This window comes from Crinia signifera, chromosome 1 (genome assembly GCF_055691185.1).
Source record: "Crinia signifera chromosome 1, ASM5569118v1, whole genome shotgun sequence".
Classification (NCBI taxonomy): Eukaryota; Metazoa; Chordata; class Amphibia; order Anura; family Myobatrachidae; genus Crinia; species Crinia signifera.
This window is the reverse complement of record NC_139217.1, coordinates 375996284-376022171: the sequence shown is the minus strand read 5'-3', so window position 1 is coordinate 376022171 and position 25888 is coordinate 375996284. Positions and strand designations below refer to the sequence as shown.

Sequence of the window (25888 nt, the reverse complement as noted above, 5' to 3'; positions counted from 1 at the left end):
GGCACTGCAAGGACAGGAGATGCTTGGGCTCCCACTGCTGCCCTCCTCTGCCCTGCATGTTACGGGAGCAAGCTTCCACCTTGCTGCCCCCCTCCCCAAACACTGCTGTCATTATGATTGTGGAGTAGGGTAATATACGATTGCAGCAGCAGGGGTAGGACACCAAACACATCTGACTGTGGCGGCCGGCACCTCTTCACTGCAGCAGACAGCAAGGTAAAAAGGCACGCTCGCCGGGGCCCTACCTTTAGAGTCTTGTGCTATGCTGTGCTTCCCACATCTGATGCTCTGCCCGCTTCCAGCTGGAGGCTGCTTGAAATTACAGCACGGGCCGCAATTGGCCCCCGGGCCTGACTTTGGACATGTCTGGTTTAAGGTATGCCTAAGGAGCAGAAGCAGTTCATGCTCTCCATGAAAATCAATGTATACTTGCAGGAGAACAGGGTCTTCATTATCTCAGGCCAGACTCCTCATTTGCAATATTGGGCTTTACCTTTTGGTCTAAAAATCACATTAACATTTTCATTCACAGTGGAGATGGCAGTTCTTATGTAGTCCATTTGAGCATACACAATTCAATACCCAGATCTTCAGTAAATCAATGCAGTTTCCTACTCCAATGTAAGTCAGTCTGGATGGAGGCTTATTGATTATCACTGGTTGTCTGTTGTATTTGTGTGCTATTAGTTCAATACATTTGCCTATAGAAGTTGTACTTGCCAGAAGCTGGTAAAATAAACTCAATATGGTCTTTCGGACATAGGTCTGTTCTATTTTTCATAAAGGTCTTTAGACAGATGTCCTTGGCTGTTGGGGCAGTGCTATTTGTAAGGTTCTTTTCAAAAGGGGTGTTATTGATAAAGACACTTGACTAACCAATTCATCAGACTAGTGACAGAGTTAAATCCAACAAGACGTCCAGTCCCAAAATAGTGATAAGTTTGATAACGGAGGCCAGCTTCAGGTTTGAAGGACTAGTGTTCATCCAGAATACCTTCTATTAAAACGCTCCCCATTATACTAGAACAGAGACATACGTTAAATGCCATGAAGGAGGAACCAAAACCCAACAGATAAATGCTACTACAGTGGTGTACATCAAAAATTGAGCAAGAACTCCCATGCAATAGGAAAGAAGCAGGATAAGGCACTAGGTGGAACAAAATATTACAGGAAACACGGCAGGCATACTCTATACAAATGCTTCTCTGAAGTGTGTTCTCTGGTATGTAGAGCAGGGGTATCCAGCCATTTTGTTCTGGGACCACGTCAAATAAAAAAATGTACAGGACCACAGCAAGTTACTGCAATTCACGTGTGGTCTGCTGACCATGTGTGTGGAAGAGGCACAAAACAGAATGGAGTCTGCCTTGACCACAAATGCAATCACTTAAACTCTTAAGGGCCCTTGTTGAGGGCTCTCACACTTGACCTGAATTGGGTCAAATCTCAATTTATCTGACAAAATCTGATGTGCCTGATGTGTAGGACACAATCTACAATCCTGTGCCATTGGGTATAACGAAGAGATTGAGCCTCCTTCACATAGGATAAATCTCGAGTCAATCAGGTCCAATTTGTTAAACAATAAGTTCAAATGCTGAGGTTACCTTTTTTCGGAGTCCCTGTCCTACATGTCCTAATATACCAGTGATTGCTAACCTTGACACTCCAGCTGTTGAACTACACATCCCAGCCTGCTTTGCTACAGTTTTGCTATTTGGCCATGCTAAAAATGATGTAGGGCATGCTGGGATGTGTAGTTCAACAACAGCTGGAGTGTCAAGGTTAGCCATCAATGCTATATCCTCATGCAAATGTTAAACCTTATACCAGCTGTGCAGGCCTTAGGGATGGCAGTAGATGGAGGTAGAGGATGGCAGAAAGCCTGTCTGAAGACTCCTCAGATCTCTTAGCCAGTGGTGTGAGGAGCCCGAAAAATCATTTGTCTATTGGGTCATCAGAATGTCAACCGAATGTTATTGATCTGTTAAAGGACAATGGATCAAAAAAGTGTTTTTGGTTATGTGGTTTCCACGGAATTGTCATCTAAGTTACTTGCTCCCTTGAGTATAGAAATAATTTAATTCGCTCTAGAAAGACATGGCACACTGACATGTTCAATTTGGCAACAGGCCCATTCTAGTGTTGTCTTCTAATATAGGAACAGACTAATGAGGCCAATATTCTTAAGGTAAATAAAGTCTCTTTTAGGGGGCCATGCTTAAGGCGGTTTTGGCAAAGAATTCTAGTGTGTGGGAGATTTTAAATGAATCTTACAGCTTTTCATAAACCTGGCATTGTCTTAAAGTCAATTAAAAACAATTTATTATGCATTGCTAAGAGGTGAAATCATAACCAACAAGCCACACTGAACAAGAGGGACAAAGACAGTAACTGGTAAATTATATTAAAAATACACACCTCTGCGGCATAACATGTGGACTTTCCATTAAAACACAAAACGTTCAGATAAAGAAAACGCCAAAAAAAGCATTTGTCCGTTTTTAAAACTTTTTTATTTTTTATTTTTTTTTTAGTTTTTATTTTATATTATCTACAAAGTAAAAGTTTTTCCTTAACTTAAAAGTTACACCGCTGTTGCAAGACAGCGGGCACATCAAACCTGATTCATAAATAATAAGTCACCAGTTTGATGAGAAGAATCCTTACTGAATCGGTTTCAAGTTTAGACATAAAAAGGGATTTTAGAGTCTTGATTTTTTTGTTGTTGTTGTAAGGTGAAGATAGCAGCAAGAATCACTCGTGTTATTTCCTTCGCTAGCTGATGAGTTCATAACTTAGAAGGGCCTTTAAAAATAAATAACTTCCAGTTACCAGCAAGCAAAGGTTGGGCTTGGAGGATTAATGCAGTGTACTCAAGAGCCTGCAATTTCCTACATGCCTCTACTCAGTCCGAATCTTTCCCACTGCAAGATGATCAGTTAGCATTCCTATTGAAGGTTAGCAGAAATCAAGATTTAAATTTTTTTTTTTTAAACAAAAAATGAGAAATTCTAGATGTCAGGACTTCCATTGTAGGGAAGCAGACGCAGGGATGATTTTTGGCCTACAAAAGGGTTCCAGCCTTTTCTCAGAAGCCCCAGATTCACAGCTGTTGTTGGTGATGTGCTTGCACTAGATGACAAAAAGACATGAACAATGTTTTAGTGAACAAAGACCAAATGTACTAAAATAAATGAACAAAACAAAAGTAAAGAATGTCTTCTATAGTTTAACAGTTACCTGGAGGATGCGTCATATAGGGAAAGTGTGCAGTTGTAGAGACCGGAATGGGCTGTAGAGCACTCTGTGCAAGTGCATTTTGAGGACCTCCTGGTGGCTGTGCAGTCATCAGCATCATGGGATGGGTTGGGTGAGAAGGAACCATCCCAGACTGTACATGAGCCTTATGAAAAAGTAAAGAAAATAGTGAGGCGAGTATCTTTCATAAGTGAGCATTAATAATACAAGGGATCACTGCATTGTTTTCAACAGAATCAGTACAACACAATTCACATATGGTAAAAACCACAAATATATTTAATTACCTGCTGCATATGAGCCATGTGAGGTTGGTTGGTGTAGGCAGGCTGGACATGCGATGGATGAATTGTGAATACAGCCTGCTGAGTAGGAAAGCTGTTCTGAGGGGACTGTGCATTTGAGCCAGGTGTCATGGAGGGAGGTGTAGGAGCCAGTCCAGTATGGTAAAGGGCAGACTGTTGCTGTTGGTTAGCCAGGTGCAAGGCTTGGGCTGCCTGGTGCTGATGGTGCTATGAAAATATAGTTAAGGAGATTAGATCATCCATCAACAGTCAGAAAATATAACTAAGCAATCTTAAACTTGAGGTGTGATATGACCTTGTTCTTAAAAAATGTCAAGACTTGTGTGCGGACTTTCTACTTGGGGGGAAAAAAAAAATCTGTAATGTGTACCCAGCTTTAAATATTTTAAACAATGTGTATATCGAGCAAATGCTGATGCCAGCTGATGACGTAAATAATGCTGTCCTCTGTACATGCATGTCTGAGATCATTGATGGGTCTGGTATGACTTCCTGACAACCGGGATCCAGACAGTCAGTATACAGACATTGAAATACAGACTGCACTCGCCACAGGTTCTATTCTCCTTCCATGTGGGTCGTGGACCCCCAGAAGGTAGAATAAGCCCCTATCAGGATCCCCCTGTCGGGAGCACCGGCAGTCTGGATTCCGATGTCGGGATCTTGCTTGTTGGGCAGTCATCTAGCACCCTCCTTAACGACACAGTAGAATTAGTCATTAACTATATAGTATGTACACAATCATATGCACAGTAACATTAATTATCGTGCATATCATAATGTCACATACACTCTACATATTGGCACTAAAGTTTTGCAATGTACTTTCAACTTTCTATAGTAATAAAGACTATTTAAACATTGAAAATATATATATTCCTTGTGGGCTGAGCACATGCAACACTTTCTATGATACAGTAGGGAGCATGAGGCTGACAAAAATCTCAAATGTATTTAAAAGGAAACATAGGTTATGAATAGAATGAATGTATGTTCAACTATTAGTAATAGGCTGCGTGTGCCATGCCCAAGTCTACTGATAGAAACCAGGGAATCTGATCCTAACGTAACCCAGCTCATCATAATGCCTGCAGCTCTAAAACAGTAAAGCGCAGAAAGGCGCGGTACTCCCAAAAGCACAGCTACATGTATTTGCAATGAGCAACCATGGTCAAACTAAGTCTGTAAAATAGATGGATGCCTCCTGGTACAGCCGCAAAATAGTTACAGAACACTGAATATTTCTCACCTGAACTGGGCTTGGTGCTGGATGATTACCTCCATGCTGAGACTGCTGTTGCCCAGTAGGTGTCGCTGAAGGCTGAGGATGAGGGGGGTGTTGATGTAGTGCAGCATTAGGGTGAGCATACTGCTGTGCTAGGGAGCTAGTGGAAACTAAAAAATTCAGAAGAAAAAAAAGTTATTGAAAAGAAAATTGCAAAAAATAAAAAAACACACACAAAGGTAAATCTGGAGGATTCATGAGATAATAATTAACTATAATTGGAACAAAGGGCATTTAAATATATGAAAGTCTAAACGGCAAACAAGCATTGCTGCATATTGGACATACAACTGATCAACGGAAATGTTATTAGCTATAAAGTATACTTCTTACAGTGAAGCTTTGAATGAAAGAAAACAAAAAACCCTGACCATTCCCGAAGGTTAGAACGTTCCAAGGCTTATGGATTGCCTGCTTGTGAACTTATAGCATGACACTACCTGCTGTGCAGATGGAGCTTCTGCATTCACCGAAGTGAATGCAACAAATGTTCCTTTAAACAATATTATTATACATAAATAAGCAGCAGGACTCCTGCACTCTTCAAGCTGCACAATATTAAGGAGACCGCTCACTTTATAGTTTAGTCACACTGTGTGTAGAGCAGCATGTCATTTTCATACTGCATCCAAATAAATGGTGCCAGTTACAACAAACGAATGAAGCAAACACCTTGCCCTACACCCATGGCCATACACTGCTGCTCAAATAGCGACAAACAGCTACTCTCTGCACCACTGAGAGACCGCCGCGCAGAGACTCTTTGCTTAAAATGTGTCTCCTATACCCACAAATACTACTACTGGAAGCAACAAACACTGCTTTTTGTATGCAGACCGCAGTAAGTGATTGCACACAGATGTACAATGTTGCATGTCTAAGGCTGTGCAGCAAGGGCTCTGATGCTAATAGCTGATGTTTCCTCAGGCTTACTTCCATTTTCCTAATCTGAAACTTTGTATGTGGGCAAATTCCTGTGAAGTTCAAGTCACATGCCCAGGAGACTAGTAAACGGTGTGAAAGTTTTCACCGACTTAAAAAGTATTATGCAATATGCTACAGCTAGGGCGCCTGAGACGTGCCAGGTGTTTCGCACCATATGGCATATAGGTGCATGAGAACCCTTCTGTTGTGCTCTTTGCATAAGGTTTTTAGTCTTTAGAAATAGAGCAAATTTTGCCAGAAAGTGGAAAGCTTAAAGTAATGTGTGGGACCTGAAGCTTCACAACATCTTGTATAGGCTTCAATAAGAGGCGAAGCAAAGCCCTTCAATGGATTAGACATACAGATGCAGACTTACACGGCATCCCCTTTTAGATTGTGCTTTTCAGATTTAAACATGCATTCAAGGTCAATAACACTGAAAGCGCTCGCTGCTGCTCTGATCAAAATCACTGAATCGGAATTAAACACAGAATTATTCTGTCAATTACGATGCCTTCTCTTTCTTACATCTAAAAAGGTTTCTCAGTTTAGAACATTAGGCCTACCAAACACTGTACTACTGTAGATCCCTGGTACCAAAGAACATCATATACCTATCAAACCAGTAAGGAAAGGCTGTAGGTTAAGATTTATCAGCTGGAGCAGCAAATGCAGAGGTTCATTTTAGAGTCTTTCAGCGGGCAAGTAATCCATGAGCGACCATATTGCCAGCGGCTGGAGTATGCAGTGGCGATAAATCGCTGAGTGCGCGCTCCCGTTTTCAGCCCCCTAATGGTCACTGATCAGAGGAGCATGCTCCTCTGACCAGCGACTTCCCCTGCTGCTTCTCCCGGCAGTGACATTTTCATCTCTGGTCGCTGATGAAAACAGGACACTGAGCAATATGATTGCCAGCGATCATATTGCTTCGTTTGTACACAGCTTAAAAACGCATGTGTCTAACCCTCCAGACACTTTGCATTGTGACTATTTATGGCTTCCCATCTGCTACCTCCAGAGACTAAGGCATAATGAATGCTTGCTGTGTGTTGTAGCGGTCCACTGTTCCAAACAATTATATTACACATGTAAGGGTTCAAGACCAACCCAAATGTATGGCCTATAGCACAGGTTCTCAAATGTTGTCCTCAGGACCCCACACAGTGCATGCTTTTCAGGTCCCCTCACAGAATCACTAATGAAATAATCAGCTCCACCTGTGGATCTTTCAAAATGTGTTAATGAGCAATGAATGCACCTGCTGGATGACCTGGAAACAGTGAACTGTGTGGGGCCTCGAGGACAGAGTTTGAGATCCCTTGGTATAAGCAATACAAAATGCCACCCATACAACAGGAGGTCATAAAAATGCTATACTGCTCTTCAGGGCTGATCATACAGTAAAAGTTTTTATTTATATTGTGCCTCAATTTAAAATGGATTTGGGGGTCCACAGGCAAACACTCACTTCCATAAGTATAGCTGAATACTTGGACTATGCATGATCAATAAGGGATTGAGACTATGATCATTCATAAATCCAATTCCAGGTGAAACCTATTGAGTTTGTGAGATTAACAAGCAGAAGCAGCCTACAAAACCAAATAAAATCAGCCTTTGCAATGTCTGGAAACTAGAAGGACAAAAATGACACATCCCAAGCCCCATAGGAATTCAAAGGGAGAAATTTACCTAAAGAAAAAAAAAAATCAGAATGGCTGGTTCCTGACATAGATAAGTAGGAAAGTCTTGATGGCCTGTCATTTAATGCTCATCAGGTCATTAAAACTCTAAAATACTTTTAGAGCCAAGGGATAGGGAGGCCCACAAAACTGGCTGATCGTCACCTATACCCAACATCCTTGAAAGAAAGCGGATTATCTATATTTGCTATAGGGGATAAATAAGCCAACTGGTGCAATTTTCTAACATTTCAAAGTCTACTGAAACAATCACATGGTGTAATCTCTGGGGGTAACTGCACAGATTTAATTACTGATCATAATGTTGGAATAGACACAAAAAAGCGCTGAAGTAGGTTCAACACAGGAGTCAGACTACTTTACAATGCAGCAACACTAGCTTTAGCAAATCCTGAATGAATATGTAAAGTTATGGCGCCGCTTCATTTTTAGCATCAATTACTAAATGATTATGGTTTATAAATAAAAAAAAAAAAAAAACCTGTACCGTTCCAATTTTAACAGATAAGAAAGCTTTGTAACACATTAACAAGCACAGTCAGTCAAGTAAGGGAAAGAAAAACAAAAAAACAGCAACAACTCACTGGCAAAGTAGAAAGAAGGGGCAGTCTCCTTGTTGTTGGGGATTTTAGGAAATGCTGAATTTGGGAAAATAGAAAAAGGTAAATTAGCCTTTTGTGAAAGCAAAATAAGGCTGACACGATGGATAATGAGCATGAGATTTTGCCTGTGCAATGAATCTGGACCTATGCCAGCATGCAGATATTCTCAACTCCAGTGTTCCTTGGGATGTTCAGTTTACAGATATGTAGCCAAACTGCTCTGAGAGAAGGTTCCATCACCTACACCATGGGAGCCCTCTCGTAGACTGAAATACTACTCCTGACAAAGCAGCCTAATCATATCAGAAAGTGTGACAAGATGTGGTACTAGACAGGTGTGAGGCACTGTGCCTCAAAGCACAGTGATGTCTATGGTTCCAAAGGGATTCAACATGCTGAATACAAATCTGACTTCACGGTGTCTGGGGATAGTCTACACAAACAAAGCAAATGAGAAAAAAAAAAAAAAAAAAAAAGTATCGATAAAGTAATTATTTGAACACCTCTATATATTAATTTCAGGTTTATCCATTGGATTAATAGTGGTACTATTTCAATGTAGTCGATTACATAACGCTGCTTGGGAAATTACTAAAAACAAAGCGGATGCATATTGGGTGCCAAGGAGATCCTGAACGGTGTGAAATATAACAGCAGGTTATGCCGCATAGAGAATGCACTATGGTTTCAAGTGATCCATAAGTAGACACTTGACATGAGCAGTGTTCCCCCAGGATGGGAGGAGAACAATTAAAGTTCATTATTTTTTAGGATTATATAATTTTTGGGGATTATTAGCCCCAGGGGAGGGGGGATTTCAGTACATATATTTAATTTTTGTCTTAAACAAACCTGGCCAGCAGATCAGTGCCTGACTAAGCATTAGAAACATATCCAGTAATGTAAAAAGGGTAGCCTGAGCAAGGCTATAGGGATATTTCACTCAATCCGCTTTTAACCTGATGGCAAAAAGCTGTACAAAAGGTGTCCATTTTTTTGCCGGATGGCAGCGCCTTTCAGTATAAAGAATATAAATAATTCTGGGGGTGGTGTTTCAATGTGATGTTCAGTTTTGGGGCAGGGATATGCCTGGCAGCTGGCCTTTTCAGTAGATATATCCGGCTGCTACTTGTGGCAATTATACTACACCTCTCTGTATACAATAAACCCCCGGCACAGCTTTTTGCTGTCCGGCCAAACAAAACCAAAATAGGATGGTGTAAAATAGCCCATAGGATTAAATAGGCCTACAGAGCTTACCGAGTGAGACATCGCAAAGCACAGCTTTTGGAAAGAAACAGTTAACCTGCACAACCAATCAATAAAGAGTTACATATAGACTTAAGTATTGAAATGCCAGCTAGTGTTTAAGTGGGCAGGGAAAACTGCATTTTGCATCCCATGCTGGTGCATTTTTTTTTTGGTTGCAGGTGAACAAAGTACAAAAAGGGGGGGGGGGGGGACGACACACGATGGGCCAGTCTCCTCCACTACCACAGCTAGTTAATCTCCACCTCCTCCAAAATAGAAAGGAAAACAAGTCTTAAATTTGTAGGTAAGATTGTGGAAAGCAGCACAGACCTGCAAACATGCAACTAAAATATTCTCCTATATGCCAAGTGTACAAGAGAAATTATCCAGGAAATGTCCTAGCGCAACATGAGCTGGGGATGAAATGACAAGGCAGAGATTGTCCATATTCTACATTTATAAGATGTGAACGCCTGGGGTGCTCATGAATGGGGAATGAAAAACCTCTAAATGTAGAGGAAGCCAGAGACAAGGATTCTCTGTTCAGTCATGCAGCAGCTGATCATGCAAGAGGGAATTCCCATGAATGTGTAAAGCTCTTTTATAACTGGGTATGTAGACAAAGACTAACATGAAAACAAATTGAAGAAAAAAAAAAAAAAAAAAAAAAAAGAGAAGCCTGCTGACCCTACTAGTTATAGGCAGGCATGATTATTAATACAAATATTTAGCATACGTTAGACACAAGACTAAAGTCACAGCTACATAGAACAAATAATATGGGCTTAAGGTGGCCATACACACGCAGATTTATCTGCAGATCTGTCTGGTTGGAACAAAAACATGGTTATGGATGAGAGCACATGACAGTTGACCATTTGCTTGGGAATGCTGGAGAACTGACAAACTGTCACTCATCCATAAGCATGTTTTTGTTCCAACCAGCCAGATCTGAAGATAAATCTTACTAGTGTATAATATAAGTATATAGTAAGTATAATGCCGGGACTAACGTTATTAGATATATGGTGAAACCCCAACCGCTTCTAACTGGCATAACAGACGGTTATATGTGTCTTTGCCCATAGTGATAAGAACAAGTACAGACAAATAAGTCTGCATCCAGCAATATACAGCAGCAAGCCATGCAGTGAGCTAGTAAAGGTTGCAAGCGGAAGATGTAGAAGAAAGCCGGCCATACATTACAACAATTTCAGGCCTGAATGCACAATTTCGAGTGCTCGTACAATGCATTGTGTTTTTTTTTGTACAATAATGATTCGATGCGTGGGTCATGAGGTGTATCTTATGATCTTATGTACTGCACACATGATCTGAAGTTGCTGCCAACGACCAGTATGTTGGGAGTTGCAGATCTTACGATAGATCTTATGTGAAATTACACTCATAAGATCTAATCATATGTCTGAAGCGGCCAGGGGGTTTAAAAGGAAATAGTGGCAAGATGTGGATCAGAAGCTGGTCATTCTGATGTATGGCAAGTATTAGATATATATATACGTGCTAGAGAAAATTTTTAGAAAATGGTAGCCGTATGCAAATCCCTTGCTAGCGATAGTAATAGGATACACCACTCAAAACATAAGACACGTCCTTTTATGTAGAGTAACAAACCTCACTATTACAAGTTCTTCTTGTGGAACAAGAAGAGCTCCTATAACATAAGAGACACCTGCAGTACAGTTGTGGATACTACACTATATAAAGGCAGGACAAGGATACGTACATTTATACTGAGATTATCCTTTGGATAACATTAGCAGGTTTTCAGGCCTTGTTACATTTTCTGCTGCCAAATGTTTTGCTAAAACATGCACCTTTGTGGCAGAAGTTTATAAATGGATTTGCTTGGGATTGAACAGGCTTTATTAGGGTTCTAGATCGTCAATGCTACTGAAATATTACTTCAGCCCACAAGATACTCAATCTCTTTATGCAGCACACTACAAAACTAACTTTTATGGACTATTTGGAATCACTTTCAAAATGGTGTTCTATTCAAAGTTTGTGAATGTAGAACATACATATCTTGAACACTTCCTAATAAAATCTGCTACTACTAAGTGTTACTGTTTCTTACCATACATCGCATGTGTTTGCTCAGGATTTCCATACTGTGCAGCTGATGAAGACACTAAACCAGCCTGTGCATGTGTTGGTGGAGCCATCATCCTGGAGTTTCCTTGTATTACAGGACTATATACATGTGGATGCTGGAACACAAAACAAAAAATGCAATTCATAAATAGAAGCTAGAGCCAAAAGCTGCTGGACAAAGCATGGAGAAAAGGTATTACTTCCTCAGGTTGTCCACATCCCAGTCAGGATCCCGATGGCCAGAATCCTGACATGCCAAAGTTAAATATGGGGGTTAGGCAATGGGAGATGGTTAGGCTGCAGTAGAGGGCAGATATGGGAAAAATACTTAGCAGTATTTGTCAGGATACAGACGGCAAGCATTTTGTACTCAACCCATTGCAAAAAAGCATAACCTGTTGTGCATGGATTACTTAAGAGCATATTCAATTAGCCACATTGTTTAATTGAATATGATGTGGAAAAGCCATTTCCATATGAGAAATGCAGAATGTACATTTTAGTTAAGAGTACAAGGTTCCGGCCGCAAACTAAGGGACAGATGTATCAAACTTCCAACAGTGAGAAAATGGGGTGTGATAAACAACCAGCTCCTACCTGCCATTTTTCAAACCCAGACTTTAACATGGCAGTTTGGAGCAGTTTGGCTGGCTATCACACTCCATTTGATCACTTTATGAAGTTTGATCCATCTGGCCCTGAATGGGGTAGTGGTGACTTAGCTGCAACTGACTATGCCCCTTAATAATTAAATCTGTTTAACACCGCTAAAGGAAATTTCTGGTTAAAAAACAGATATAACTAACACAAAGAATTCACAGCAAACTACCGAGCGAGCTAGAAGGAAAAAAATACATTAAAACAGTTCAGTTCCAAGATCAAGCAATTAAAGATGAGGGTAGGTTACCTGCGACTGATAGTGTTGAACATGCTGCATGAGAGGCTGGCTAGAGAACTGCTGAGGGTTGTAAGTCACATACTGTGCAGAATAGGCAGGTGAAGTAGCTACTATTGGAGGTCCTGCTGCGGACACTGGGTGCATCATAGTGTTCTGGTGATGCTGGTCCTGCCGCTGCTGGGGCATATTTGGTACTGTAAGACAGAACAATAAGCACACAAATGTAATAAAAAAGGTCATCTTACTTTCTTCAACATGTACAATACAGCAAAAACATTTTATAAAAATAAAACAAAAAATGGGGGGGGGGGGGGGGAGAGATTGTGTACAGATTCAATCATATAGGAGAGAGTGCATTAATTTGGGCATGCAATGAAGTGACCGTCCGAGATCAGCCTGGAAGCATTCAGACTATTTAATTAAAATGTATAATATGTTTATTGTAGGACTGCATTTTTGAGAATGGAAATAGGTAGGTTTGTGTGTAAAGTCCACCATTTAGCCATTTTGCTCTCACTCCGTAATTTCCTGCCTATTATTTGCATCCAACAATTCTCTTAACATAACCGCTTCGGTAAGACATAGGTAAACCACCATTAGAGCAAAGCCATAGCCAGGAGACGAAGTAGGCCTGCTCTTCTCATGTGCTTTTCTTATACATTGAATGAAATATATCTATCAATCGAGATATATAGATCTGTCACCCGAATAATTGCTTATGTCCTGCCCCTGATGAAACTCTTTATTTACCATGTAATTGTCCTAAATTGCCTTGGACTGTAATTCGTTATTTTCGGTTAGGCACTGCGGAACCCTTGTGGCACCATATACATAATATTATTATTAATAATCAAAAGTAATCCTGACGCACACTAGTATAAGCTAATCATTCTTATGTGCTAGGCACAATCAAAAGGAAGTCCAAATTGAAGAGTGCATTTCACTTGTATGAGACAAGTGGAGCATAATCTAAAAGTTTTAGAGAGGTCCCGACAAGGAATTAAAGAAACAAACCTGGCAAGAATAAGGGATCAAATAAAAAATGACGACATTTTACAGCACAGTATGTTCTTACACAAAATCGAAAACTGCTTCATGTGCTAGAACTACATGCTGCAGCAACAAATGTACTACATAAATAGCTTTATAGTGACCACCACATCACATATAAAGCACAACCATAATAATTGAAAATAGTACATCACGTGTACCAGTCTCACCTTTACCTGCTCTGTATGTCTTGGCCTGATTGACTGACATTGTCGTCATTGGAATAGAATACAATGGCTGAAACAGAAAAAGGGAACATTAGAGACTTTCTACAAAATCACACCATTATGTGCGTCATACAAGATCTAGACAAAAAAAATAAAAAAAATTCACATTTGTTGTATAAGTCATCGTACAGAATGTATCTAACCTGGAAACAGATCTACAGAAATATGGAGACATATGAATTTAATTGCTAAAAACACCTTCATTGGTACAATAGTATCCAATCGAATATTACATTGTATTTTTGTTGATGAACCACCTAAGAGTCCAATACATTTGCCTGAGAAAGGTCAGAACAAGAATTATCCAATGAATCGGATTATGGCAGCATGGGTGTGGATAAATAGGTCTACAGTATATCGGTCCATAGTCAATAGGGCAACATAAGGTTAAAACAAAAAAAGGTTGAAACTTAAGGGTCACATTTTTTGTTATTTAATGTGCTTTGCTCGCCATGTTTCAGGCACTTTTCCCAAGTTTAGTACACCTGGATGGTAAAACAGAAGTCTAAAAATGCTTTCAATGGTGAAAACCGTAAGTGGACCTTTTCATGTGTCCACCATCATCATGTCAATGTCTACCTATTGCATGTCAGACTTTTGGTGTTGACCCCTTGACTGTGTACCTAGACAATGTAATCTGTTCCCCGGCAGCACAAACACAGGATTTCTCTATAACTCTATAATTTAATTTGTAATAATAATATCTTTATTTATCATAAAATGCACCACATGTGATGAACATTAAACGAAAATAAAATGTAACCAATACAGACAGAACTATAACAATGAAAAAGGTAACCCTAAAATACCAGATTGTGCGTGGTTCACAGTTGACATTAAATATTTAAAGTGCGGATAGCCGCCTGGAAAAAACTCTCTATCGTTGGGTTTTACATAAAACTGAACGATATCGCTTACTTGAGGGGAGTAGGGAAAACAAATCACCACTCGGGTGAGAAGGATCCCTCAAGATACTATTTGTCTTAGAGAGAAGCCGCGTCCCAAATATATGTTGTATGCTTGGTAAGGCAACCCCGATTATTTTGCTTGCGACTGACACTACCCTCTGAAGGGATTTGCGTAAATGGCATAAAAGCTAAAGTGAGCTAGTCTGTATGCATTTTGTTTGATTTATTACCTGGACACCAGGGCTGACAGGAACTGGGTACATCATATTTGGTGCAAAACAAACTGGCTGAGTATATACAGGGGTCGGCTGCTGATGTCCCACCATTGAAGGACTCGGCTGAGCTTGTGGTCGAGGTGAGGTTGGTGTTGTAGAAGGCTTGGGCTGAAAGAAAATAGATATATATTAAAAAAAAAAAAAAAAAAAAACCACACCCCATGAACAAGATATCCAGCTATACAGAAATAAAACAAACAAAAACTAGTATAGGTTGCGTATCCCTTATCCAAGCTCGGGACCATTTTTATATTTCAATGAGGTATCTTGCATTTATGTTTAAACACATCAAACATAAGAAACACATTTTATTTGTGGACAAAACAAGGTTTTAAAACATGAAACAAAGTGTGTGTACTATCTCCGGTACTGAAATTGAATGCTAAGCAATCGGTTTCTTGCACATATTTAGTGCCAGTTACATATCATATCCTCAGCAGTGCCAGTTACAGATGTCTCAGTAAGGCTTTTATCAAATAAAAAATGACATTATGGAAACTATGGATAAAGCATACTCAACCTTTAGTAGTTTGACTTTTCCAAACAATTGTGCTTTAAATAAAGCAATTCATATTTTTATAATGCGGAATAGTGTAAATATTTATAAATACCATGTTTTGTAAGCCTTGTTTGCTACTAACAAGCATCTACAATATGATGATTCGCCAGCTCATGTGCGTTGTATATAGTTTCACCTACTCCAGCAAATGCGGACAATGTACATAGACCTGCAGCAGCGTGTGGACCTAGTACATCATATTTCGTGTAATGTGCTGTGATTGCTGACCTTAACAAATATTCATTTGTGTCTGCATAACACTGAAGTGGAAATAGGGAATAGGAAAGAACAGAATTTTTTTTTTTTTATAAAATTTAAAAAATAGTCACTTACTTGAGCGTATGATCGTGGGTTGAACTCCTTAGCATTTGGATTTAGGGTGGACTTCCGTACTTGTCTAGAGAAAGAAAAAAATAAGTTAGTAAATCGTTTTTCTAAAAAAAGTTACCAGCCATTAACAAACAGATCAGATAACCATTAAATAAAAAATGCAACCAGGACATTGAATCTATAGATATGAGGTGTGTGCAAAAGGCTTCTGGATGTGCAGTGCATAGTTAGACAAAATCTGTGTGTAATGTCAAGGTACAGATCCGCATAAAAGCAGCATTGAAAACAGAAGCACATTCACTACTTTCCCAAACTTTCTATGGAGCTCAACATAGCCCGCTGGAGACACTAGGGGGGGTTTTCAATGTAGGGTCACAACTGTCGTGCTGGCCCCACAGCTGTGACCCTGTCCCATTCTCGGTCTGCTTGACTGAGATTTTGCAGGTGGGATTCAATGTCCCGTCTGCTGAGCGTCGAGAATGGGGCATGGCCGCGAGAAGCGAACGGGAGCTCGTCAATTCCCAGCAAAACGTGCCTGACTTCACAAGTTCTGCTGAGAGGAAGACCGTATTGAATAGGGCCCTGCCACCATTTCCCCAGTCAGGAATGGCAGCGGGGATTGTCCGCCATCACTAAGGACAATGCTGCTAAAGCTGAGGTGGACACCAGGGTGACTCCATTAAAAGCTTGGTTGGAGCACACTGGGTGATCCGTTTGTTTTGTTTTTAAGTTTGCAACAACATGTCAGGTGTGTAGCCAAAAGTGCTCTACTACCTCCCAAAGCACACACCTTAGAGGAAAAGATTTCAGCATCTACAGCAGCTTCCCCTAGGAGCTTCCCGACCTAATAAGTGCTACCAAGGGTATCATGTCCTTATAGTTCATACATAAAGTGAGGCCCACCTTTAAGTCCTCAGCCCATTAGCTGCCTTAACTACATAAGCATACTCAAGTGTTGGCTGCGTTAAAGGGACTCAAAATAAGCAATTTTAAGCAAAGTTTGTATTCTCTGCTCAGTAGCAAGGCATGCAGCATGAGCAACCATGGGTGGCGGAATCTCCCACCTGGCCCTATACTCATCTGGCATGGGATAGAAAGAAGCCATCCATTTGGACAACTGAAGCTTTCTAGGGGGCCTTAAGGCGCGCAGAAGGAGAGAACGTGTTCTTCAGCTTAAATACTGGACACTTGCCCCACAGTGTGCCCCAAAAAGAACAGATTTTACCAGATTAAGAGAATTTCAATCCCATTATTTAAAAACAAATGGTCTGGGATTGGCCTCCCTATTAGCAATGAGTAAAGTGCGACACCATACACACAAAGCTGATGCAGTGGTGTGTAACATAGGGGAATGCAGAGAATGGCAAACAGACATTGTGCCTGCTATAAAAATATCTATATAAAAAATGTAGCAAATATAGATATGATCACAATGGTATAACTAAACACAAACCCAGGCTAGTCCCTAATGTGACTAATACTACAAGAAAGTATTCACCAGGAGTCTCTGCAATTTTGCACGGGCTCAAACCACTTTGTTAAGCAACTGGACCGGTCCGAAGCAGGTCTGTCTTCTACAAGGTGGATGAGTGTCTCCATTGCAGCGTCTGACGAATCCCATACATTTTGTATTATTGCAACAAAAAGATGATCTCTCAAACAGTTTGAGCAAACTCCAGCAAGCCTAGCCATGACGTTGTGGCGCAAAGTCATCCAAGACACATCCTGCTCTAAGACTAGATGGGGCCACCATCATTCAGAATCCTTGCTTAGGCCAAGCTTTTGATGTCGTATCAAATGAATGGATCCTGCCCATCTCCTTCTCTAACTGGGCTGCAGACACCCTGGCATCCAACTTAACCAGGCCCCAAACTACTGCTAGGTTTCCATTGGTAAAGAAAGACATAAGTCAGTCACAGCACCTCCAGCATTGAAATCCTGCATACCACCTAAGCAGTTTCTAGGGCAAGCATTCCCAACCACGGTCCTCAAGGCACACCAACAGTGCAGGTTTTAAGGTTCCCATACACATTACAATTATTGGATACAATATCGCATCTCGGTTTTGCGATGAGATGAGATCTAGTACAAAAAGTATGTGCTGCACATACTTTTTGTACTAGATCTCATCGCGAAACCGAGATGCGATGAGATGTGATATTGTATACAATATTGTATGCAATAATTGTAACGTGTATGGGCACCTTTAGTGATATCCAGGCTTCAGCACAGATGCTTTATTTAGTACCTTAGTGATTCTGATTAAGTCATCTGTGCTCAAGCCTGGATATCACTAAAACCTGCACTGTTAGTGTGCCTTGAGGACCGTGGTTGGGAATGCCTGGTCTAGGGACATGCTGCGTCTCCAAAAGCAGCTTGCAGTCAGTCAAAACTGTCCTCTTGATGCAGACTACTCATTAAGAGGGGTATTCAATGTCATTCGAGCTCCCGCAGCCATCTCCCGACGGGGGAGATGGCTGCGGGGCCCTATTCAATGCTGTCTTCCCCGACAGCATCGAACAGGGGTTTTGCGCAGAACGAGCCCGACAGCACAAGCTGTCGGGCTCGTTCTGCCGAGAAAAGCCGGAAATAGGAGAGCTCCTGGGCCGGAGCTCGTCTATTTTCGTCATCAACTCGCGGCCACGCCCCCTTCTCGCCGCTCGGCGGCCGGGACATTGAATACCAACTGCCGAGCTCCAGGCGAGCTGACCGAGAACGGGACAGGGGCACGGCTGTCGCGCTAGCTCGACAGCCGTGCCCCTGACATTGAATACCCCCCTTAGTCTAAGATGACCATCCCTCTCCAGTGCCCTCAGCGGAGGTCCATAAGCATTTTGTGAAGGAAGTGAACATGCAGATTTCTTCATTGTGCAGTGCTACTTGTATGAAAAACGGTTCTGTGCCTTGACATTCCAAAGAACTTTATAGTCAGGGATTATAGTTCACTACAAATCTGGAAACTTAGCGGACACCCCTTGTACAGACAATCACAAAACTAGGAGAGGCTCCAAAGAGGATACACAGATATTGCCAAAGGAACTCTAGCCATTAATTATCTTGTGTATTATATAAAAATGGCCAACTTTGGTTGCTATGGACAACACCTATACTTGTCCTCTGTATGTTCCCCTATTCCAATATTCCTATTTATTAAGTTTTTACAACCTTTAAAAAAGTTTGATAATCTCCCTAAAATCAAAAACACCTTTTCTAAATGGCATCAAATTTTAGATGCTACTTATTCCCTTTTTATGCAATTAAATCAAATGGACATAACAGTTATGGTAAAAAAGGGTCGACACGTGCAAGGTCGACAGACTCCTGGTCAACCACAAGTTTCTCCACACTTTTTTGGTATCCATGTTGACACCCAAGTGTATTCCCAATTAGTGTAGCACTCCATGTAGATGGTAAAGTATAGTAAAGCCCCAAAAGTGTTTTCCAAAAACCACATCAACCTTTTGCTTTGTTGACCATAGTCATGTCAACATTTTGCTTGTGTCAACCATATGTCGACCTAATGACCGAATACTGGACTTAAGAATTACAGCTTGGCTTAATGTTAAAAAAAAAAAAAAGGAGCAATTCACTTACTCCGTAGCATTTTCCTTTTTGTCTTCCTTGTCATCTCTATCCTGCTTGCCAGGTCCTGAGGTTTGTACACCTTGTGATGTAACCTCGGGACCTCTCTTCGCCTCTGGACCACTACTGCTAATTACTGGGGAGATGCTGGGGCTGCTTGGTTTGCTGCTACTATTGCTTGTAGGTGCATTACTGCCACTTTCACTGGTAGACTCCTTGGAGTTTGAATCAGACTTTTCCTTCAAAAGCTCTCTGGGCTTCTCTAGGTTATCACGGTTTTTGGCAAGAAGTTGATCCATGGATTCAGGACTAGAACTAGACTGTAACTATACAAGATACCAGTAATTAGATTTATAGTAATATTAGCATAATGACACGACTAAAAGTTGTTGCATTCTGCATCACTGCTCAGTTTTTAATAGATACACCTTGTACATACCCTGAAGTCATTTTTAAACTTCTTTAAATCATCAAGTTGCTTTCTTTGCTCTGAAGCCATAGGAGACACTACTTAAAGAATGAATAAGTCAGTCAGAAAATGTTTCAGACCATTAACAATTTAAGGTGTTCATTAATTGCACAGAATGATCTAAAAAGTTGAGAAACATCCCCACTTTGGACACAAGAAAATGAATTTTTTATAATAAAGTTTAGTAATTTGGGGGAACTGCTCTCAAATGGATTATGGGATACAAATCAAAAGTTAAAAATTAATTTGAGAACCGTTCCACAAATTACTAAACTTTATTCCAAAAATACCTATTCTTAAATTGACTTTTACATTTTGATTTGTATGCCATAATCAATTAGAGAGCAGTTCCCCAAAATTACTAAACTTTGAAAGAAATTCCCATCTAATTTGTTGTGCATGGTAAGGAATTTTTATTGTGATTTCTTCACATTAAATACGGACATTAAAGTAGCATTTGCATACATTACCTTTATTGTCGGGTTTGCTAAAACTAGAAGAATCGCTTTGTTTGATAGACTCTCTGCTTCCAGCTGGAGAATTTTGCCTCTGATCTTGTAATCTTGAGTCCTTAGCTAAAGAAGAATACATGTTATATAGTCAAATGGTTTTAGACCTTCAGCTTACAAAGTTCAGGGATGATGCACAATTTACTTGTCCTTTTACTCAACCCTACATTTGTGAGAGCCAAAATATAAAAACCTTTCTAAGTACAAGTTTTATACATTGATAGCACATGAGAAACCATGATGCACTAACATTGCCTTTCCGTATGGTATGCTTATTACAGTATAGCCGCAACAGAAAACTGAATTTTTCTAACCTGAACACTTAATAAAAAAAAAAAAAAAAAAACTACTACTCTAAACCCCGCTGTTTGTTTCTTTTTCTGTCTTTTGTGACCTGGTTAGAAAATAACTAGATAGTTTTTTTTGGAAGGAGGTGTGGGGTTCTCCAAAAATAACTTAAATTAATCCCTTTAAGAGGGGGAATAAAAGTGTAAAGGGGGGGCTTTCAGTGTAGTCATGTGCTTAGAGTAAAAGCATTAAATAATAATACATAGCCCACTTTCTAACATCCTTTGGGTCAGAAGCTGTGGTTAACATCTTTGCAGGATTCCAACAATTTTGAATACAAAGACATGTGCATATGTGGACAGAAGACTGATTGCTTTAGTCCAGTGATGGCTAACCTTAACCTTTGGCCAAGCTAAAACTGATGCAGGGCATGCTGGGATGTATAGTTCAACAAACAGCTGCAGTGTCAAGGTTAGCCATTACTGCTTTAGTCAAAGGCAAATTCTTTTGAAGGAAAGAACAGCTAAAAACCCTGCTTTATCACCAAAAACCTGGGTCATACACTGAATTTTTGACCAAGGATTTTGGCAGGTCTCCACTTGCTGGTCCAATTTCCACTGCACTGGGTTCTTCCCAGATGGGCACCATTTCCACTAAAAGCTAAAATCCAGGAAAGCAGGGCAGCGTGTGGGTACAGGTGGGTGGCCAGCTGCCTCTGCCCAGGGTCAAAAATCACGACTCAGAGAGGTTACCCAGAAGAAGCCTGTTAAAAACTCTGCTCCTGTGCTGGGGAAATAAAAAACCCAGGTCACTAGACCCAGGATTTTTTTTTTTTTTTTACACTTCTAGCCGTTTCCATTGACCCAGCAAAAACTCAGGTTCTTAGACCAGTGAAAAAGGGGTACATGTGACCAGAGTAAAAATTCCAGGTCACTTTTCCAGGATTTTTATTCTTGTAACCATTTCACACAAAGGTGTGCGTTTATATGTGACAAAACCTGGATAGCAGGACAAAACTGTAAAAGTTTTTTTTTTCCTCATTCTACTGCCATGCACAAGGAGCAGAAGATAATCCACTTCAACTTCTTAGATAAACCCATGGGGAAGGGGAGACAAAACATTGGGCCTCGGGTAATAATCAAGAACAAAAATACTGAAAGGAAAAAGACCAAAGCCACGGCATGCTAAGATTGCAAAAGGTGAAGATCATAACCAAGATGAGTGCATCAACTGCCATATTACTCAGGTAAATTTTGTGGGAACAAAAAGATAACTGTTTTTCTTCCCACAAAATTTATGGTTACCCATAACTCCGGGGAGCACCACCAGCACAAATGTAGAAGGTATTTATATCCTTATTAAAATACAAGCTGGTACAAAAATATCAGAACAATACAAGTCAGTGCAAGCCAAACTCCCCTTTTCCCATATTACTCAGGTATGCAGATGCAATGTGGATGTGCCCAACCAAAATGGAGAATCCAGTCTTAGCCTACTTTATGCCAAAATGTCCCCTACGTCATTGGCTCCAAAAACCTATCAAATACTTTATTAAAGTTAAGCCAGAGCAAAGATAGGTCTTTGGGAGGATACCAATTATTAATTTGGAATTCTTCTCAGATCTGTGCTATCCCTTAGAGTTGCAACATCTGGGACCAGAACACTGGTGGTCTTACAAACAAAACCGTTCTATGGAAGAGCCCACTATACAAAGAAACTCCACTAAGGGTCTGGATCATGCAGTGTATAATTGGTACATACTAGAGAATTCTTCACACAGCTGGCACTATATCCTCAAAACCATGACTGGTACTGGAATTCTTGTCAAAATAGCAATGTCAGGATTCAGTTCCCTCACGTTCTAGCTGGAAGGAATATCTAGGGCCTAACCCTAAAACAGAAGAGCAGCATAAGTCTGTACCATCCATAGTTGGATGTGGTGGCAGATGCAAAGAGAATATCCATGGAGGATGAAACCGGTACCAGACCATGAAAAGACCACCAGGCATGGGGACACATGTATTTAGCACCCTCGAGTTTCTCTTTTTAAGGCTTAATAGTGATAAATGTCCAATCAGCCCCAACTGTCAGGTTATAGGAGGTTTGAAAAATGGCAGTAAGGAGCAGACTAGCTGGGAGTTTATAACCCACACATTTATCTTTTGAAGGCTTAATACAGCTGCCCCAACGTGTTTAAGCAGACATGTCCGATGAAGGGAGAGAGCCTCTAGGAACTTGATGGCTAACCTTGAACTACACATCCCAGCATGCTCTGCATCAGATTTACCATGGCCAAAAAAGCAAAACTGAAGCAGAGCATACAGGGATGTGCAGTTAAACAATCTGGAGTGTCAATGTTAGCTATCAAGGCTCTAGGAGTACCTGGTTGAGCACTTCTGAAAAGGAGTCGAGGAGAGAAGACCAGAAAGCTTCAAAGGAATGGCTCCGACAGGTCTCACCAAGACTGGCTCTAGTATAACACCCTACAACCAACGCATACCTCTTCATGAAGACCATAAAGAGCGATGGTTGTTCAATTCGGATGTCATTTTTTACTTTGGGAACTATTATATTTTGGAAATAAGGTTATAATTTTGTGTTAGGATATGCCAGTAGGTTAAGAAGCACCTGCATTTGGAAAATGAGGGCAATAACACAAATTTGATTCATATATAAAAGTTATGAAATGCATAGGTCAGCAAAAAAAAAAAAAAAAAAAAAAAAAAAAAAAAAAAAAAAATCGGAAAATCTCTTTAAAGTAAGGGTGGAGGTTTTTATGTAATATTTTTTATAGTGCTGTGGGGATTGCCAGGTTGACTTAAACTGCACGTACGTATGCATGCATCAGATTGTCCAGATCGAGGTATACATCCTCGCAGAAAGGGGCTGCAACGGCGCTCAGTTTTTTTTACTACTTTTTATTATATTGTAAGAGGGTTTACATTTTTTCTATTATTGATTATATGGTCTTGCATTATTTGATCAGTAGCCAGCACTTCTAAGTGACCTTAGGGCCACAACCTTTTAGTGGCTCATTAAGAAATGGTAATTGTGAAATTTAGCTCTTCAGTCCATCTTGCGCAGAATCTGTTTTTCCCCCCAAAAAAAACAAACTGGAGGACAACATACCTTCACACGAGGGGGTAACTGCTCTATTGGAAGCTGTGGTTGCAGGTGTTGGAGATCCAGTGGGTACAGGCATGTTAACAGATTCAGGTGCAATAGACCCAGACTGAGGAGAGCTTACAACTTGTCCTGGGGCTCCACTTCCCATGCCACTCTGTCTTGGAGAGCGGGGCCGGTGGGTCTTGGGGGAAAGTCTTTGTACTAGAGAGAAGGGGGGAAATAAAATTAAAAAAAAGGTACAAAGCCATAAAACAGCTCTGTGAATGTGCAAGGCATACATATATAGACCTATAACAAGGTAAAAACTGACACCACAAGTGTATCCAACTTACCCCCGCTTACAACGGATGACCAAGTGCCACCTGAAGAGTTGTTTCGAGTTGGTGGAGCAGACACTTCCCCAGGTTCATTGCGAGAAACAAACTCTAGACCTCCACCTATCGTGCTCCTACCATTAGAAACTCTATGAGCACGGGGATGCCTTTGTGCTTTAGGTGACATCCTTGGAGGTCCTAAAATTAGAAGAAATGCTAAATTAACGACTATAGCAAGCTAAAAAATGGATGGCAATAGTTTGTTATGAATTTTGACAAGTGCCAGAAATAGGTTGCCGTGAAATGCAGAATACAACTTTTAATATGCAATTACAGAAAATGCATGTGACAAACCAAAATGCATTACTAAATCTGTTAACAGGCACAAAGTAATAACACATTTTGCAACATAACCATGCAATCCACAGAAAATAACAAAGTTAGTAAATTTTGATACGGTTAAATACATACATGTCCACTAGTATCCTACATATAAGCAAAGGTAAACAAAGCGTAAAACATGCTTTATAGAAAAATCTTATAACAAATACACAAAATGGTTAAAGAACCAGTGATTACAGAACTTTACAGAAGAATGCCTCTATATATCAGTGTAGATCAGTGGTTACCAGACTGTGCGCTGTGGCACCCTTGGGTCAATTGCAGAGGTGGATAGAGTTGGTGGTCTAGTACCAATTAAAAATGTTTTATAGTCAGTTAATCTAGTAGACCAAACCAGCAATTGTAGCTGCAAATATTATATATGGACAAACAGAAGCGAATCTTGTCCTCATACAGTTAACCTTCGTATTATTGTATGGCATATTTAAAAAAAAATAATAATAATAATTCAACAAAATTCCCAGTTTGAAGCTTCAGGGCACTGAGATTCAAAAAGGTTTGGGAACCACTGGTGTAGATTATTGTGCAAAGAGTCCAAAGCTGGGTACACACAAAATGTGTGTACCCAGCAAGAACGGCAGCGACGGGGACATAATGGGGTGCCAGCATGGGCAAGTGCAAACACACTTGACAATGCCAGACGTGATCAGCGATGGCGGGGTTGTGGTGATGAGGGATTGTCCCAAGTCGTTACGAATATCGTCCAGTGTGTTCCCATTTTAGGGCTAACTCCAGTGTCCTACCTTTGAGAGAACATTCCTACTCATCTCAGACCTTCTTAAACTTTATCATAACATCTCTAGTTGGTTCTAGCAAGGGAGTCTGTTTACAAGCCAGCTTATTTATGGAATTTAGCTAATGTGCTGGGTGCCTAAATACTGTAAACCGTAGTTTAAACACCCCAATGATTCCAACAGAACTAAAAGATCAGAAAGATACCTAACACTTTAGAGAAACTTTCCCATGCCGTAAATTTTACCTATTATCTGGCTCAAGCGAGTAAATACATAGTACAATAAAGTAGGAGTCTTGCACAAGATATAAAATCCGCCCAAGAAAATGTAGGGCAAAATATACATATAAATACTAATACAAACAATTAAATAATCTTACATACATCAGAAGATAGATTAATGCAAGATCAGAAGTGATCTAGTTGACTATAAAGAGAGGGAGACCCCACAAAAATCCACTTCCATAAAACAAAGCTATGCAATCACCTCATTCCTGCCTTCAGTCTCCTTAAATCACATTTGCTAGTGATATTGTTTGCAAATGAAAGACAGACAGATAAAAACTCTAGGACAAATGGGTAGCAGGACGTATACTGTAGTCTTTCAATCTTTTCAAAATGATAAAGTAATACAATTATGTAGAGAAACACTATTAAAGTGAAATGCTTTCTAGAAAGCGTCAATGAATATATAAATACATAAAACAGACTACCAAAACACAGTATAAAAAGGTGCACACAGTGTAATTTGGTCGCCGAGTGATTT

The 25888-nt window shown here is 40.3% G+C and overlaps 1 protein-coding gene across 8 annotated transcripts in view; it reads right to left on the bottom strand.

Moving 5' to 3' along the window:
* Positions 1-2483: 2483 nt before the first annotated feature.
* ATXN2 (ataxin 2) overlaps positions 2484-25888 on the bottom strand; it is a 78538-nt gene continuing 55133 nt past the window's right edge. For 2 of the 8 annotated variants that reach the window (XM_083151413.1, XM_083151408.1), the window contains 15 exons: positions 24006-24185; positions 23677-23874; positions 20221-20325; positions 19721-19791; positions 19294-19607; positions 15703-15766; positions 14766-14918; positions 13571-13637; positions 12360-12544; positions 11436-11568; positions 8066-8119; positions 4819-4964; positions 3552-3776; positions 3247-3409; positions 2484-3138 (listed from right to left, as the gene is read on the bottom strand). In XM_083151413.1, coding sequence (XP_083007539.1) covers positions 3110-3138; positions 3247-3409; positions 3552-3776; positions 4819-4964; positions 8066-8119; positions 11436-11568; positions 12360-12544; positions 13571-13637; positions 14766-14918; positions 15703-15766; positions 19294-19607; positions 19721-19791; positions 20221-20325; positions 23677-23874; positions 24006-24185 — 2087 coding nt within the window. In that variant the 3' untranslated portion in view covers positions 2484-3109. The remainder of the gene's footprint in view (positions 3139-3246; positions 3410-3551; positions 3777-4818; positions 4965-8065; positions 8120-11435; positions 11569-12359; positions 12545-13570; positions 13638-14765; positions 14919-15702; positions 15767-19293; positions 19608-19720; positions 19792-20220; positions 20326-23676; positions 23875-24005; positions 24186-25888) is intronic. The other 6 variants (XM_083151409.1, XM_083151410.1, XM_083151416.1 and 3 more) reach the window with 6 other exon arrangements.